Raw genomic sequence first — 18,150 nt, forward strand, 5'->3', positions numbered from 1 at the left:
ACGTGAGGGGAGAGGAAGAACGGGGGAAGAGGGCTGCGGATGTGTGATACTTAATAGGGTAATTAATATTCAAAAAACAAGAACCAAGAAAGAAATAAAAAAATTCGTAGTTGTCAATATGATATTCGATGAGCGGGGAACCAGAAAGACGCCAATGTGAACTTCAATTAAACTTTTTTTTTGTTGTTGTTCCGTACATTGAATAAATACAACGCTACAGATAAATGTTCTATTGTGGTGGTCCGATGATAATCTATAAGTGGGATTTCACGTACGGCAACCTTAATATAATAGGAGTAGTTTCTCGCTACACTGACCGTCGATAGAGAACGGCAACTATGTGCCAAAATTCCAACACAAGGACTTACTTTTTCGGTCCAATTGCATGTAATAAAATGGGTGAAGCCGAAGTAACCCAAAAAACTAAAAAGTATTGGTTTTGTTTATTTTTTGAAGGTACTATTAGTTTGGCTTGATTTCTTTTTTTGTGTGAAAGATATCAGTTTTGATGCACTCAGACTATTGTTGACGTGGATTCAGATCCTCTCCACAGGTCCGATTGGGATTCAGATCCTCTCAAATAATGTGTTGACCCCCTTCCTTTCGGCTCCGTTTGGTTGAATGTAAAATGTTCTATAATTACTATATTTTTCAAGTAAAATATTTTTACATGAAAAAAATAAAATTTACAACCTTTTTCCGGTGTTTGGTTGAGGCCCAATTTTATTTCACAAACCAGTAACTCATCTACTTGGCGTCTTGGCCTATTGTAGCATTTGGTATTTGAAGAAAGTCTAGGGAATTTCCACCCCAAGCCACCCGGCTTGGGGTATGAAGGAGTCCACGTGGTAGAGAGAGAAAGAGTCTTGCTAGAGAGAGAGCGTTTGCAAAGAATTTGTGAATGTGTAAATGCGGCCCACCCGAGACTCAGGTAGAGGGATGCAGTAAATATGCAGTTCCGGCGGTGGTGAGTGACGGAGGATGGTGGTTAGGGTTTGAAATCTGAGTAAAGGGCTGGAGAAGTCCATACCAAATCAAGCTTTTACTTTACACAAATCCGAAAAAAGAGTGGAGATGCTCTAAGGATGTATAAAACATTTTACCCTGAAGAAATACCAAATACCAGTAAGTACTAGATCCTACACAACTCACAGAACCAAGATCACAATACATGAGAAACACTACATAATAACTACAATTCTCACTCTGAAAAAATCAAGTACCATTTTCCTTCCCGGTATGGAACAATTATAGTTATCGGCACAATTACCTACGGCCCACAAAATTAAGAGGCTGCAACAATCAAGTGACCTTAACCAGTAATATGAACACAAGAGAAATGCTTGTTATGCCAAAAGGAGTAAGACAACAAAGAGATCATATACGTAGCTGCTTCAGATTTCAGTGTCTGGTCATCTTCCGCCAGACAACTCAACAGCATTTTGATTATAAATGGAGTCCTCTCCCCAATCGAATCTTCTCTGTAGTCTCTCGTACTCTTGCCTACGGTTAACTTCGACATGTTGCCATTCTTCCCACCTCTCAGCCAGTCCCTCACCTTCTAACATCCGAACCACCTCAGACATCAAAGGACGGTCCTCCGGCGATGATTGGGTGCAGAGTAGAGCAACCTGAATCATCATCTCCACTTCTTGTATGTTGTAGTGCTTGTTTAGGTTTCGGTCCACAATATCATCAAGTCTTTTCTCCCTTTCCAGTTTCTTGACCTTCAAGCAAACAAGACGATTGGCTAAACAATAGATAGCCCAAAAAGGGAAATATGGTGCACAACTAGCAAACCTCCCTAAAGTTTCTTACTTTACATGGAATGCAGTAATGGAACTATGGAATTTGACAGGGAAACCACAGGAAGAATGTGATAGGAACAACTCAGAGTCTCAAACCAGGAAGAAAAGCAAGTAAGATTTGTTAGTTTGTGAGTCTGTGACACAATATTCTGCTCAAATACCACGTGGAATTCCAATGCCCCCAAAGTTCATTCTATAGAAATTTTTTAACCAATTTCTGTTTCATCAAATATGCAAATGTCATGCTGAAAATATTGTGGAGCGGTGGCCCAATTTTAAGGAATCAGCAACATCTTATCATGGTGAAACTTATTAGTGTCACGAGTAAACATGAAAACACACTCAGAAAAAAATGAAAACAAAAATGACAACAACGTCCTTCCATGCGGTCTCTGAGGACCGTCAATGGAAAAAGGATTATCAAAGTTGATTGACAAGGTTACCATTGAGAAGGGAGGGGCTAATGCATGGAGATGTTCGATATAGCAAGTGTGAGAAAACAAGCAAGATGTCTGTAGTTCTATCACCACCCCACCCCATTCCCACCCAAAAACTCGCACTGGGGAGACGTGAAAGACAGACAAACAGAGACGGTACACAAATAAAGAACTAGCGACATACGAAGGCTAACTTACATGGTCAAGCAATAAAACATCATCTTCTTCTTCCAGGCGTGAAAAGTCTATCGCCCTTTGACCCGTCACAAGCTCCAGAAGCATTATCCCATAACCAAAAACATCCGTCCGTTCTGATGACTTACCAGTGGACAAGTATTCGGGGGCTATGTGACCCATTGTCCCACGAACTTGAGTTGTCACATTAGTCTTTCTCACATCCACTAACTTTGCCAGGCCAAAGTCACCAACGACTGCTTCAAAATCTTCATCCAGTAACACATTAGCAGCCTTAACATCCCGATGGATAATTTTGGGATTACAATGTTCATGAAGGTACTCTAGCCCACGAGCTGTGCCCAAAGCCACTCGTTTTCTTGTAGACCAATCTAAAACAGGCTCCCCAGGTTTTATTTCTGGGTTCAATGTATAGAGACAGATAAACATCATGAGAAAATCCACTGAAGGTTGATCTCCAAAATCAAAAAAGGTTCATGTCCATAAGAATGTACAAATTACCCTTAAAAAGAATCAGTAGATTCAGTACCATCAAGAATTCGAAATGCCATCTCCTTGTTATATCTTTTCCCCTCCCTTCTTTCTTGAATCTCTCTCAAATTTGAAGACATTAAGGTACGTTTGGTTCGATGGAATCAACGTTGGAATGGAATGGTCATTCCATGGAATACTTATTCCCATGTTTGGTTCACCATTAAATGATGGAAAGATCATTCCAAATGGAATCACTATTCATCTTAGTAAAGAAATTGTCATTCCACTTAAATAACTAAGGAATTGTCATTCCATTTCTATGTCACACCAAAATTATTAGTGCCACTCCAAGATTCACTATCGCCACACCAAAAATTACTATTGCCACTCCAAAAATATCTACTTTCACTCCAAAAACTACTATTGCCACACCTGCGGATGAGAATGGCTATTCCTAAGTACAATCAAACTTGGGAATGGAAAGGATATTCCAATCTCATTTCCTCCAATTCCATTCCAACCTCAATTCCATTCCATCGAACCAAACATACCCTAACTTCACCTAATTCACCACTAGACAAGGAATAGATTGCAATATTTATTCTTACCTCAATAGAGCATACTGGATAAATGCATACAAACAGTTCTCTCAATCCCGCTGTTTGGAAAAAAAAAATAAAAATTCCCGCTGTTTGAAGATTTCAAGTAGATACCCCTAGAATATTCCATTAACCTAAACTAAAAATCAGTACAATGAGCTGCATCGTTCAACGATTTACAAAAAACGGAATTTTTCAAAATGCAATTGGCTTGATGCTGAAGTTGTGGGGTGCAGAATTGTTTTGCAACTTAAGCATGTTAACTGTGAAGTAAACCATAGTGCTTCCTTTATTGGAAAATAGCGTCTGGCTACTTATCTTCATTGGTCTACCCTGTTTACTTTGATTACCAAAATAATTGTACTTGTGAAAGCGCCAAGTTAGCCAACACCATCATGTTGTTCCGAATTCCCAAAGCTAAGGTACAAACATTTGACTGGTGTAGTAAGAACTCAGATGTCATACGAAGGGTATGCTTGCTTTTCCAAACATATAAAAGTTGAAGGATCTGGATAAGCATCGCAGAATATCTACTGTTTCTCAGTTCTTGCTTCTTGGCTTTGCTGCTCTCTCTAATTTCTTGCTCGTGCAGCATCACTATTAGTACTAGTTAGTACTTAGAGCATCCGCAATGGGAATAATCAAATTCAATAACCAAAATGTGCCACGTCAGCATTTGATTATCCATTTAGTTCATAATCAAACTTAACAAACTTTACCTCCACATTGGTTATTTTTGCATCTCTATAAAAAAAAACCCCCACAATACGCAATGCACCTATGTCCAATTGCAAACGAGTTTTAATCACGCACCCGACCACACCAAATTATTCGTCTCGATGAGACGATTCTAATGTGGGGTATTTTTTAGTTTTTTAGTTTTGAGTTTGGTTATTGGGTTTGATTATTGAGTTTTGGTTATTGGTAAAAGTTGTTAAGTTTGGTTATGGAATGGATGGAATTTGATTATTTGCTAAAAGACTTGTAACTTTGCTTATTACAATGTGAGGTGTTTTTTTAGCATTGTTGTTAAGTTTGCTTATCCATACCAATTTGCTTATTACAATGTGGATGCTCTTACTCTCCATACACTGGGACCCTCTATCTAAATATCTAGGTAACTGAACTCATAGATAAACAAAATGGCACAAACCATTGAATATATACCTAGAAGTATAGAATGTATACTGACATCGAACACAAAATAAACTAGAATCGCTATAGAAGGGGGAAAGAAACATGGCTAAAGGACTTCTATTAGTATCCTTTCTTTGGATAGATAAATTAAAGTCTATTACCTCGTAGACGATAGGCAACGCTTAAATTCTGCATGAAGGGATACACCAAAAGGCGTTCTGTTGGTGTAGTGCAGAACCCAATCAGACGTAATAGATTCCGATGAACAGCTACACTTATCATCTCAACTTCACGCTGGAATGCTGCATCTCCACCAGGACTCTCATAATCAGTCAATCGTTTCACAGCAATTTTTGTATTATCAGAAAGCACTCCTTTATAAACCTTTCCAAAACCCCCCTGTCCTAGGAGATTCTTCTCATTAAAGGTGTCTGTAGCTAACTGTAATTCCCTCCAAGAAAATCTTTTTAACTGGCCAAATGGAATTCTTCTGTCAACTTCACCTGGGCATGCAAGATATATATTTTTTAGATTCACTCCACCAGCAAATAGACAAAGGAACCCATATCACACACCATGGGACTAACTAAAATGCAGTAACCAAGTATGCAAATCAGAAACTAATCATATTTCAAGTTTGATTATAGTTTAGTAATCCTAGTTTACCTCGAAATTGTTGAAACATACAATCCATATTCTCTGAATTTCTCAATTCGTCTGCCGGCATCAAAGATGCTCCATGACTTCATTGGGGAATATCAACTAACCTTAACGATTGCAAACTAAGTTACATATGCTCTTACCTTCTGTTCTTAAAAAATAAATGCATGACTTTTTCCATATTTTGCTAATTTTATAACCCACATAGAGAATTAATGCAAAACAGAAAAAGCACCAACAAACTCGTAAATGACTCCTCACACCACAACGTCCAATCTGAAAATAAATAAAAGGTTAACAGTATTCCTTGCTAACCTCTGGAACTACTGACTGAACAACTCTGCCTTCAAATTCATTCCCCATTGAAAAAAGCAGTGTCGTGCACTTGAAATTCAAACTCAGAACCGACAGGTCACATTACACCAAGTACAACCAGCTAACAAGCATTGACCTTGATTTACCCAAAATAAAAACAAGCATTGACCAAGGTTTTTGTGATGGGGCTCAAACTGCTATTTATGGAAGGTTCTCTGCTTCCACCATTAGCCGTCCGAGAATAACATGTCAATTACTTTACAGTAAAGATACCGGTACAGAAAAATTGGGACCGAAATCCTACCGACGGCCGCCGGTGGGCCGTCTCCGGCCACCGGACGGCCGATCCGAGCCGTTCAAAAATTCTAAAAAAAAAAACCGAGGGGCCCAACGCGAGAATCAATGTCATCCGAGGTGTGTAGGGTGCTTGATCGGAGCACCCCTTTTCGTGTATATATGTGTATATACACGAAAAGGGGTGCTCCGATCAAGCACCCTACACACCTCGGATGACATTGATTCCCGCGTTGGGCCCCTCGGTTTTTTTTTTTAGAATTTTTGAACGGCTCGGATCGGCCGTCCGGTGGCCGGAGAAGGCCCACCGGCGGCCGTCGGTAGGATTTCGGTCCCAATTTTTCTGTACCTATAGCAGTACTCATTACTTTAAGGGTTGACATCAGGCAAACAGGCAGTCGTAATTTAATCTCTTATCTCACAACTAGATGAATCAAAACTTTGATCTACAAATCTGGCACCAAAAATTTGAAATGAAGGGCTAAATTTCCAGTCCAGCTCCTACATATCATAATACCAAAAGAAAATGTTAGGCTTGTGCAGAGAGCAGATAGAAACAAGTCTGTTAAAACATTTGAGTACTCTCTTATGCCACTCAATGTTTAGATGGGGTTAGACAATAGATTCATCTTTTTAATCAGATATGAGCTTAATCCTAAATATCTGGAAGCATTGGCATTCAATCTGGTTCTAACGTTTAAACTAACAAGCAACACAAACCTGCGACATCGACAAAAACTTCACGCCTGTATCCCTTATGCCTTCCCTTCCAAAAGAGTAACAGCAGGCCTCCAAAAACAAGAAGACATACAATTCCAACAATGATTCCAAGTACAGTTCCAATCTTCGATTTATTAGAAGAGCCTGTCAACAAACCCAAGTCATGAAATAAGCTTCCCGAAATGATTATTATACAGCAGCAAATAAAGCTGAGTCGAGTTTAAAAAACAATATCTAATCCTCTTACCGACACTATCAGATGCACAACGTTGGGGAACATTTATGCCACAATTCAAATGGTTTCCTGTAAAACTGAAATCGGTAACAGAAGTCAAATCAATAGGAACAAAGATGAGAGAGAGAGAGAGAGAGAGAGAGATCAAATCAGTGAACTATTTTCTGCTGACTGTCATAATTAAGAGCTCATGTCTTTAGAAAAGTTGAACATACTTGTATTTGGGAACTTTGAATAAACCCCCAGGTATTTGACCACTCAGACCATTCGAACCAAGCTGACTACAAAAGATGTATTGATTATGCAGTAAGAAGCTGGAAAAAAGGTTTACAGCTATACGACCTTAAAGTATTCTAATTACAGAAGCCATATAAATAATTCTACCATAAAATCAAGGAACACTGGGAATAATCCATATAATATTGAATTACTTACATTTCAGTCAAGCTTGCAAGATGTGAGAGTGAGTCAGGGATGGTCCCCGTGAGATTGTTTTGACTCAAATACCTGCTTGCATAGTCAAGTAAATGCATTTGTAATGATATTCTTCTAAAACAAATTTACAGTAACAACGCCAAATGTTACATAGAGAAAAGAATTGGATTAGACGCAGAAAGTAACACATACAAGAACTGAAGCTTTGGGAGATTGCCAAGAGAAGGTGGTATTTCACCAGTTAAACGGTTATTATCCAGATCCAACATAGTCAAGTTTGTCAAATTTCCAAATTCCTCCGGTATCGCACCACTTATGGCATTTCGTTGCAGTGAACTGCAAGATAAATGATTCTAACTATCAGTCAAAAAAATTTGAACATATAAAATAGGACATTTGACATAGGTTTCTACAATGATTATTAGGTTCCTTTCTTCAATGTTTCTTCTTATCTTCATCTTCTTTATTTTGATTCCCAGCACTCTAGCGCAATATTTACAGCCACAAGCAACATTCTTTCTGCATAATCAAATCCCTAAAACCTTTACAACCCAAACCCCAACCCTAGTTAACCATTGTAGCTCCAAAATACTGAATCATCCCTGCTGTCCAGAAATTTAGCAAGTTAAATACTTAAATTTGAGACCTAAAATAGCATCAAGTCTCCAAAATTTTGAATCCTCCATCTTGTGAGCTCTATCATACTTCATGCACCCTCTAACATATCTCGCAACTAAGAAGCAAACGCACTTCTAGGAAGCTGGTGTATTCGTGTCAGAGTCGGAGACATCCCTAACACGTTGGACACTCCCCGAGGCGTGTTAGACACTCTTCCAAAAGTCCCCCATTTTATCAATTTTTCAAAGCTGGGAATCCTACAGGCACTTGAGGGACCACATATCCATCACTTATAAACAAATGAAACACAGTAAAAATGAAAGGGACATGTAGTGGGGTTTTCCCTGAGCTAGGGAAACCATACCCGAACACGTGCGGTACATGTGAGAACACCATGTGAGGGTGCGTTGAAGAGGATAATAGCCGACCACGTGCGAAGCACGGGAGCACCACGGGGGGTGTACACGAGACACGTGGTAGCACCATGCTAGGGTGCGTAAGACCGAGCAAGGAAATTGATTGAGAGTAACGTGTACCAGTGTACAGCATGAATGCCGAGCAAGGAGACAACCACAAGAGTGTTGACCCGAGCTATGCCGACCAACAAGATGGGCGGCTGGATTGATCCGAAATGTTCTGGATGAGTTCCTTACGTGATAAGGATGGTTCCCGCAAAAAGGGAATAATATATTCTGCTATAATGGGCAGAAATAGAGCTCTAATATGGAACGAATTCCATATTAGAGGAGTCTCCTAACGAAAGCAGGACTTCGGCTTAATGGGGGAGAGAATCCCAGAAAGGCAGGGTTTCCCTGACGGGATAAGAAACCTAGGGCAACGAGGATACTTGGAGAGCAAGTTGTGCAGAACTTATAAATGAGGTAAACCTAATAAGAGAGGTATGCTTTATGCAATTGTGATATTACTGTCTTCCTTACGAAATTGGGGTTTTAGTGCGAATACTAATTTAGGCATCGGGGGGCTTTGCCGACGAAAGGCAAGGGTGGGCTCACCGTGTTTGTGTTGCAGGTCTTAGGGTTCTAGCGAGGCTGTCACGTGCGGTTAGATCTCAAAGAGTGTAGTTCTACATTAAGAGGATTTTTCCCCTTATAGGACACAATAGTAAATACCAACTATATAGAACTATAAACAGTAATCCCTTCTTGTCGTCATTTAGGCCTAACAAATTTGGTGTAAGATGATGAAACAATTTTTTCATCTTGTTTAGGTTTATCTTGTTTAGGTTTATCAATGTAAAAGCTTGTCCTAAACCGATTAATTATCCCTCCAACTAATAGTATATGAACCTAGACAACCTCTACACTCATTGGCAATTAGTTTTCAATTGAATTCTTTGACATGATAACAGAGCAAGGCTTTCGAAAGCAATTGCGCAAGACTCAGAAGATTGTTCCCCCTTACGTTTATGCCCAATGTGCACATATTCAGCTGTAGTTTCTATTTTCTAGATCCTTACTCCACCTCTCCATCGGTTGCAGTTTTAGAATTCGTGCAACAATTGTTAATTATTGTCACTATTAAGGTATCCAGCGAATATATGACTGTCAGAGGGGATTCCAAAAAGAATGTAGAATCAGAGAGTTCCACCCAAAAAGGGAACAACACTGATTATACATTGACCAGATTTCTGGATATGAAGTCTTCAACCCTACCAGTCACAAAACTTCCTTTCCAAAAATTCCAAAAAGGGCTTCAGGCAAATTAAACTAAACTGAACTGAGCTGTAATTCTTAAACATACAGTGTTTGAAGGGTCTTCAAAGCTCCGATTTTAGGGGACAAGACTCCAGAAAACCCCAAAGCTGATAATGATCTGTAAACACACAATCAGACACCACATTTGAGGTCTTATGATGGCAACTACAGATTGAAGCCTTGATCCATGCTGAGAGCAATATAATAGCAAGCATTTCATAGGCAGAAGCAAAGCAAAATAAGTGCGCGCATTACTTACACATAAATGACATTTTTGTTGTCGTCACAGGTTACTTTGGTCCAAGTGCATGGATCTACCATATTTGGATTCCAACTTGAGAGCTGATTAGCTGAATCATTCAGAGAAGCCTTCAAAGCAATGAGGGCATCCCCTGGACAGAAATTATGATTAAAATAAGCTATACAAGCTATCAACACTCACCAATGAGAATTTCAACTTATATTCAGGAAACTCAGGCACATTAGAATAGAAGAGGTAAAGTAAGATGTATGAAATAACTCCCACCTATTCAAAAAACCAAGTAACACCATGTCATCAAAAGCACCAGTTTCTCACATAACAAGATTTGAAATATTATTTTAGCACATACAACAACTATTTCCAAAATATCTAATTCATGTTTCAATTGCTCCAAAACAAGGAGTGGATGTGGTATGCCACATGTCCTAGATTGTGTTAAGATAGAGACAGGCTTGCATAAATAACATCATTAGAAACAATGGACCTTCTAAACATGAGAGCAACTGTTTTCACACATTGAACCCCCAATACAACGTAGTCCGTTTTTCTAAAACTAATCCTTTGAAAACTTATTTCCACTTGTATCTTCAAAACTCCACTCACTAATTGAAGTTCATTAAATGCAATTATTTTTTCATGAGAAAAATGACAATGATATCACGAATTAATTTCACTATGAATCTCTTGATTTACCATTAGGCAAGAAGTTGTAACATGTTTTGGAGCGAGTGTCCAAAACTTATATCACCATATTAGGCTAACTAATAGCACATTCTTGGTGACATAGAATCACATTCCTGACCCAAAAGCAATTTATTCTTGGTTACTCCCTATCAATTCGTATTCTAAATTATTTTTTTTAAAATTCAAAGGAAGAAGCCAGGGCATAAACAAAACTCTAAGTAAATGGAATAAACTACATTAGTGACTATGCATATGAAAATCCAATAATGATTTCGAACAAGAAAAATAATGACGAGGGCTTGGGCACCAGAAAAAAAGAGTAACAATGCTTAGCCTACAACATTGTGTCTAAATGAGTTAAAATATTATTGATACCTTGTTCATTAGATGATACAAAAGAATGCAAACAAGCCAATATTAGAACTTTAAAAACCAGCTTCAGCCTGAAAAACATGGCTTCTCTTATATGAGACTTTATTCCTAGTTCTCAATGCACGAAAACGCGTTCTCCTCTCTGAATGTATGAGTGAGCTTCATCTCTGCAGAATATTCCAGCATCAGGTTTCTAATGAAATTTATCACCTGAGATGTACACACACAAAAAAAACAGCAAACCAGATACAATTAAGAATATTGACATATTTAACCAGTGAAGAGATGAATCTCATAAAATGTAATCTGCCACAGTGCCAGTATGTGGGCAAAGGAAACGGGCCCCAGGATCACTCAACTAAAAAAGTAATGAATTACACCAGTCTAACACAAGTTGTAGATGAGATTATTGGAATTCACACTTCACATCCACGTCTTAAGACTTTGGAGATACAGGGAGAAGTTGCCAGAGGGAGAAAATGAAACGAGAAACATATAATTGCCAAACAGGTTTAAGAGGGACAAGGTTGAGAATCCACTGCCAGGGAAAAAAGTCTTCAAAACAACAAAAACACAATGACAAGTTTAAAAATGTTGTGTACAACTAATTTCTTGAAGTAGGAAATCGGCCTAAAGTGCACCTTGAGAAAAAGGTTTAAACAGAAGGCAAAATTTTAACCACAATGACTCAATTTGGAAAGCAACTCAAATAGACCCCTTTATTGTACATGTACTAGATTTGATACAGTGTACAACAGCAAGAAAGACCAGCTATAGCAAGGTTTTCAAGTTTGGGACCTTTGGCGGCCCAGGCCTACCACACACCCTATAATTAGGAGATTCATAAAATCATGATATTTTATCCGAAAAAAGGCCAAGGAGATATTACAAATCATGTTCTTATATCTGAAAGTTGAGAGACTAAGGACAGTTAATCAAGATTAATGGGAAGAGCCTCGCCCCTCCACTAACCACCAGTCAGACTCAAACCCGTGACCTTTTGACCACCAAACTACTTGGGAGTTGGCCATTTCTTACAGGCAACCCACTTGTGTACATTGACTCATTTACTTCAGCTAAGCAAACCCAAAAAAAGAAGAAGGAAAGACTCATTTACCGCATTGCTGATCCCCTGCTTCAAATTCATAGTTAAGGGTATTGCACTTAATAGGGAAGAATTAAAAACTCATAGGTGGGAATCACAATACCCACATTAAATAAGAACACTAGGGATAAAAATAGCATTCATGCGAAAAATGAATGTTTAGGCCAACTCCCAAGTAGTTAGGTCGTCAAGAAGTCACGGGTTTGAGTCTCACTGGTGGTTAGTGGAGGGGCGAGGCTCATCCCATTAATCTTGATTAACTGTCCTTAGTCTCTCAGCTTTCAAATATAAAAACATGATTTGTAATATCTCTTTGGCCTTTCTTCCAGATACAATTTCATGATTTTATGAATCTCCTGATTATAGGGTGTGTGGTAGGCCAAGGCTGCCAAAGGTCCCAAACTTGAAAGCCTTGCTACGGCTAGTCTTTCTTGATGTTGTACTATATCAAGTCTAGTACATGTACAACAAAGGGCTATTTGAGTTGCTTTCCAAACTGAGTCCTAGTGGTTAAAATTTTGCTTTATGTTTAAACCTTTTTCTCAAGGTGCACTTTAAACCTTTTTCTCAAGAAGCCAAATCAACTATTTTCTTGCTAGAGGGGCAGACCGCTTGACATGTAAAGATTGTAAGGTTATCACCGAAGAGTGTCTAGTAGCACAACGTAGACTTTTGGGGTTAGATATTTGTCTTAAGGGGAATAATAGAAGGAGAAAGGAAACTAGATGCCCATAGACTAAATGGTGGGGCCTAAGAGGGGAGAAACTAGAGGTATTTAAGGAAAAAATGTCTCAAGAAGTACGGTGCGGAGTGGAAGCCAATAGTGACAATATGTGGAATACCATAGCTGACAGTATTAGAAGAATATCGAAAGAAGTTCTTGGGGAGTCGAAGGAAAAATGTCTAATTTCTAAGGAGACATGATGGTGGAATGATGAGGTTTAAACCATGGTAAAAGCCAAGGAGGAGTGATTTAAAAAGTGGCAAAAGGACCGGAATGAGAAATTTTTTTAGCATTATAAGCATGCTAGTAAGGAAGCTAAGAAAGCCATTAGGGGTGCTAAGTTGAAAGCCTATGAAAATTTCTACGCTAGACTCGATAGTAAAAATGGAGGAAAGATTATTTATAAACTTGCCAAGCTGCGAGAAAGGAAAGCTAGAGACATTTCTCAAGTTAAGTGTATAAAATGTATTGATTCGGTGGTGTTGGTGAAAAATGAAGTGATCAGGGATAGATGGAAGTCGTTTCGAGAAGTTGTTAAATGAGAAACATGAATGAGGCTTTGGTGGGGAGGGAGTGTATTTACCTGACGAGAACATAGAATATGAGTTTTATCGGAGAATATAAAAGTTCGAAGTGGTTAAACCGTTAAAGCTTTGAAAAGGATGAAACCGGGTAAGGCCCGTGGAAAAGTCTAAGGTGACCCGGGGGTGATTTGGTTGACGAAGTTGTTCAACAAGATTATTATGACTCGGAAGATGCCTGACGATTGGAGAAGGAGTACCTTAGTACCTATCTATAAGAATAAGGCCCCGTTCCGCAACGCTAAATAAGTACTTATTTTTTAAGAAGGCAATTTCAAGTTCAAAAATTATGAGTTTATTAAAATCTAAAAATATGCAATATGAATCTTGTTTGAAAGATCTCATTGAGATCTTTAATACAGTGAAAAAAAAATTAAAAAAGTATTTTTCATTTGCATTATTTTTGAGTTTGAAAATGTGAAATAAGTACTTATTTTTTAAGAAGGTGTTTTGGAGCGGGCTCTAAATAGGATATTCAAAGCTGCAACAACTATAGAGGTATTAAATTGATGAGTCATACGATGAAGTTATGGGAAAGAGTTATTGAGCATCGTTTGAAGATGGTGACTACGGTGTCAAAGAAACAATTTGAGTTCATCCCTGGAAGATCAACCATGGAAGCTATATACCTATTAAGGAGATTGGTAGAAAATCACAGAGCAAAGAAGAAAGATCTCCATATGGTTTTCATAGACTTAGAAAAAACTTATGATAGGGTGCCTAGAGACATCATATGGTGGGTTCTTGAGAGAAAGAGAGTGACCAAAGGGTATATCGAGGTGATTGGAGACATGTATGAAGGTGCCACCACTACCTTTAAATCACCAGTAGGGGAAACGAGTGAATTTCCAATCACTGTAGGATTGCATCAAGGATCAGCCTTGAGCCCGTACCTCTTTGCCTTAGTTATGGATGAATTGACTAGACAATTTCAGGAGTAGAGATGGCATTCGAGGCGTTCGGGGCGGACATGGGGATTTCCGTCCCCGATCCCCGAAACTGATATACGACCCCATATTCCCCCCGATAACCGAACGGGAAGGGGAAAAATGAACCATAACTGAACTATTCAGTTTTCGGGTAATCCCCGAACCGAATGGGTAACCGAACCAGATCAAAAAAAAGGGGAAAAAAACCAACATTCAGCCATTCTTTCTGGATAATTCGGAAATTCTTCAAAAAAAAAAAAAAATCACAGCAATACAAGTGAAAGCAAACTAACAATCAATGGGTCGAAGGAGAAGGAGGGAAGAAAACTATGCCAAAACAAGTGAGCGCGGGCCGGAATAGGAACGAGTCACTACTGACTCGGTCCGTAACCTCAGTTTTCAACTTTGTTCGGTTCGCCGAGTTCGAGATCCTTTTCGTTATGTTCTTCGTCGTTGCTTTCATCATCTTCAAAGATCTCACAGCTAGGCCCGAGTACAATCACATTCTCGTGAAGATTAGTGGCCTTACTAGACAAGTTTATGGAGAAACATGAAGGATTTGTTGAATCAAAAAGCATATCTTAAGAACAAAAATCCATGTGAGATTTGGGGGAAGTTTTGGGTTCTGTAAAATGAGGAGAGAGAAAGAACGGAGTCACTCACAATCGCCGCTCTCGGCAGCTGGTCTAATGGAGGAGTTGGGAAATGAGGACAAACATTAACTGGTAGTGGTATAAGTGCATATATATATGTAGGGGTATTTTTGTAAATAAATTGTTTCGGTTCGGTTTGGGTAACGGATCGGTTCGGGTATCGGCTGAACCATAACCGAACCCGTTCAGTTATCTCCCACCCCCCACCATATTCGCACCAATGGGGAATATTTCTGTTATGGTTCGGGGGGGGGGGGGGGGAAACGGTTACGGTTCGGGTACCCATCGGTACGGTCGAGATTGTCATCCCTATTCAGGAGGATATCACATGGTGTATAATGTTTGCAGATGACATTGTCCTCGTAGATGAAACCGCTAAAAGTGTTAATACGAAACGACATATTTGGAATGAAGCATTAGAGTCAAAGGGTTTTCGGATAAATAGGAGTAAAACTGAGTATATGGTGTCCAAGTTTAGCGGTACCAGCAGTGCGCATGAAGAAAAAGTGATGATCCAAGACCAGGAGATACCAAAGAGTGATCATTTTAGGTACTTAGACTCAATTATTAGTAGAAATGGAGAGATTTCCAATAATGTGACCCATAGGATCCAAGTGGGGTGGCTCAAGTGGACTGGTATACTATGTGACAAGAGGGTACTCACAAAATTTAAGGGAAAATTTTATAGAATTGTCATCAAACCAGTGATACTTTACGGAATAGAATGTTGACCTATTAAGAAACAACAGGTGAGCAAGATGAGTGTAGCGAAAATGAGAATGTTGAGGTGGATGCGTGGTAAGACTAGACGAGACATGATTAGAAATGAAACGATTCGTGAGATAGTAGGTGTAACACTTATAGGGGAGAAGTTGAGGGAAAATAGGCTAAGGTGGTTAGGGCACGTCTACAGTGTACTAAGAGATGCAGTAATTAAGAAAGCGGATAAGATATCTTTGGTTGGCAATGCTACGGAGAGGGGTAGACCTAAATTGACATTAGATGTTGTACGCAAAGATATGAGTATAATGGGTTTGTGTGAACAAGTTGCCCTTGACAGAGCTCAATGGAGGAAAATGATTTACGTAGCCGACCCCAAATGATTGGGATATAAGGCTCAGTTTGGTTTGATTTGGTTTGGTTTGATTTTAGTGTTAGCACAAACTTTTTTGGTTTCTGATCAAAGGCACTTCCATGCTTCTTAGCGTCCTAGGTTTCAACTATTTCAGCTGACTTATGCGAATAATGTAAAATTATTATTATACTAGCCGTTCAAAAAAATATTATTATACTAATAATTGAAAGAAAATTAGTGTGGGCCGTTTTCAGCAGGTGTGAGTCGTAATATCCTTAGTGCCTATGGATTTGCACGATAAACAATTAAAAAATATCATTTTGATACATGTCTCAGTAAATCACTTATTTGTTTGACTGATTTGGTGAATGGTCTTTTCTTTTCTTGCCAAATCATTCAGTCCCCGTTTCGCTTTCTCCCAAAAACTTTTTTTTCAAAAAAAAAGTAATTTCACACTCAAATATAATGAAAATGAATTTTTTTCCCAAAACCTTCTTTTTTTAAAAAGTGAAACACCACCTCAATCTCAATCCAAAGGTTGCATTTTTTATTGGTATTAGTACAACTTGCAAAACACGAGTCTTCCCGTGCTGACCCAATAAATTCAAGGAAACCGATCTCATCTTTTCAGTCAACTAAGAGCATCAGCAGTGGAATAAGCAAATGTAAATAATCAAAATATGTCATATCAGATTTTGATTATCCATTGAGAGGTTGCTAAAGTTAGAAATGCCAAATCCCACATTAGTTATTTTTTGCCCATAATCAAAACAAATGGGCCCTCCAAACTTTTTTCCTTCATTTCACGCATATTTTTTTCAAATGCGATTTTTGAAGGAAAAAAAACAGTTTTTCAAAAAACACACTTTGTTCACTTAAAAACTGTAAGTACAATTTTGAGAAATTTTGAAAGAATTATATTTACACAAATAGTTTCGAAATTTTAAAAACTATAAATACAGTTTTTTAAAAACAAATTTTGTGTAAAAACCAGTTTTCTATAAAAGAGTTTTGAAATTTCAATAATAGATTTTTAAAAAACACACTTTATTTACTTATAGTTTTTAAAATTTTTGAAAAAACAATTTATGAAAAAAACAGAAAAAAAATCTGAAAGTTACAGTTTTTAAAAATTATTTTTTGAAAATATTGTTGAGAGAGAGAGAGGGAGAGAGAGAGAGAGAATGGAAGAGAAAAGGTTTTTGTGTAATGTTGGTGCACTTGATTGAGAGATAAAAAATGGTTATTGACAAAATATTGTTAGTTTTGATTATTGAAAAGTTAAAATTTGATAAGTTGTTAAGAGGTTGCTAGACTTGGTTATTCCAATGTGAGCACTTTTTTTATCTAACATTGCTAACTTTAACAATATTTTATTTTGCTTATTCCACTGTGGATGCTCTAAGGCCATAAATTGTACATGGATAGTCCATACAACAAAAAGAGATAATACAGCAGTGAATGCCCACCAATTCAATTTCATACCTAACCAAAATTGAAGCACTAATTCCTCAACTTACCTTCAAGCTAAATGGAATTGAAAACCAACCCAGATCATAAATGAATCTAAAACTTAAAACAGCTACAGAACTCTTACTGAATCTACCAACAAAGTACAAATCCCCACACACACACACATACATACGTATATAGACACACGAACAAATCAAAGAGAAGAGGAAGAAGATGTACCTCCGAGAAGAATCAACCGTTTCGGGCTTCCGAGGAGCAAGAAAAAGAATTGAGAATCGAATACTACAAAAGAAGATTCTTTTTCGCTAATGCCTGTAAATCTGGGTTGTCTTAAAAGTACCACACATCTGTAATGCAAACAGTACTCTCTCTCTCTCTCTCTCTCTCTCTCTCTCTCTTAAAAAAAAAGTTTCTCTCTCCCTAATCTGGTAGTGGTGGTGGCTTTTGCACTGGTAAACTTTAGTCGTTTTATATTCTCAGTACAGTTTGGCGGCTTTATGGAAATACGGAGTAGTAAAACAAAGAAAGATCTGGGACCAAGGTCTAAACAGCCCCTCTGGCAGTGAGAAAACTTGCTCATTTCTTTTCTTTTTTCATCATTCAGGAAACTACGCTCCTTTCTTTTCATTTTTCATCCAAGTAGCCAAATC

General features: G+C 38.2%; 1 protein-coding gene across 3 annotated transcripts; it reads right to left on the bottom strand.

The window, feature by feature from the left end:
- Nucleotides 1-1,172: 1,172 nt before the first annotated feature.
- LOC131298212 (probable LRR receptor-like serine/threonine-protein kinase At5g10290) lies at nucleotides 1,173-17,890 on the bottom strand. 3 transcript variants are annotated; one of them, XM_058323562.1, is made up of 12 exons: nucleotides 17,720-17,890; nucleotides 10,964-11,170; nucleotides 9,902-10,034; nucleotides 9,689-9,760; nucleotides 7,502-7,645; nucleotides 7,310-7,381; nucleotides 7,090-7,155; nucleotides 6,887-6,951; nucleotides 6,640-6,783; nucleotides 4,812-5,153; nucleotides 2,444-2,838; nucleotides 1,173-1,727 (listed from the first exon to the last, which is right to left on the bottom strand). In XM_058323562.1, the coding sequence occupies exons 2-12, from the start codon at nucleotides 11,040-11,042 to the stop codon at nucleotides 1,413-1,415; spliced, it is 1,827 nt and encodes a 608-aa protein (XP_058179545.1). In that variant the 5' UTR covers nucleotides 11,043-11,170; nucleotides 17,720-17,890; the 3' UTR covers nucleotides 1,173-1,412. The 3 variants fall into 3 exon arrangements, with proteins under 3 accessions (XP_058179545.1, XP_058179546.1, XP_058179547.1); XM_058323563.1 differs by having other exon boundaries at nucleotides 10,964-11,127; nucleotides 17,720-17,882; XM_058323564.1 differs by lacking the exon at nucleotides 7,502-7,645.
- Nucleotides 17,891-18,150: the final 260 nt, after the last annotated feature.

This window comes from Rhododendron vialii, chromosome 8a, assembly GCF_030253575.1.
Source record: "Rhododendron vialii isolate Sample 1 chromosome 8a, ASM3025357v1".
Taxonomy (NCBI): Eukaryota; Viridiplantae; Streptophyta; class Magnoliopsida; order Ericales; family Ericaceae; genus Rhododendron; species Rhododendron vialii.

Excerpts from the sequence above, each read along its gene's own strand:
- LOC131298212 (XM_058323562.1), bottom strand. The coding sequence starts at position 11,042 with ATGTTTTTCAGGCTGAAGCTGGTTTTTAAAGTTCTAATATTGGCTTGT. Across the intron at positions 7,646-9,688 it reads TTGAAGACCCTTCAAACACT|TTCACTGCAACGAAATGCCA; the intron begins GTATGTTTAAGA and ends TTTATCTTGCAG. Across the intron at positions 7,156-7,309 it reads CTTGCAAGCTTGACTGAAAT|TCAGCTTGGTTCGAATGGTC; the intron begins GTAAGTAATTCA and ends CATCTTTTGTAG.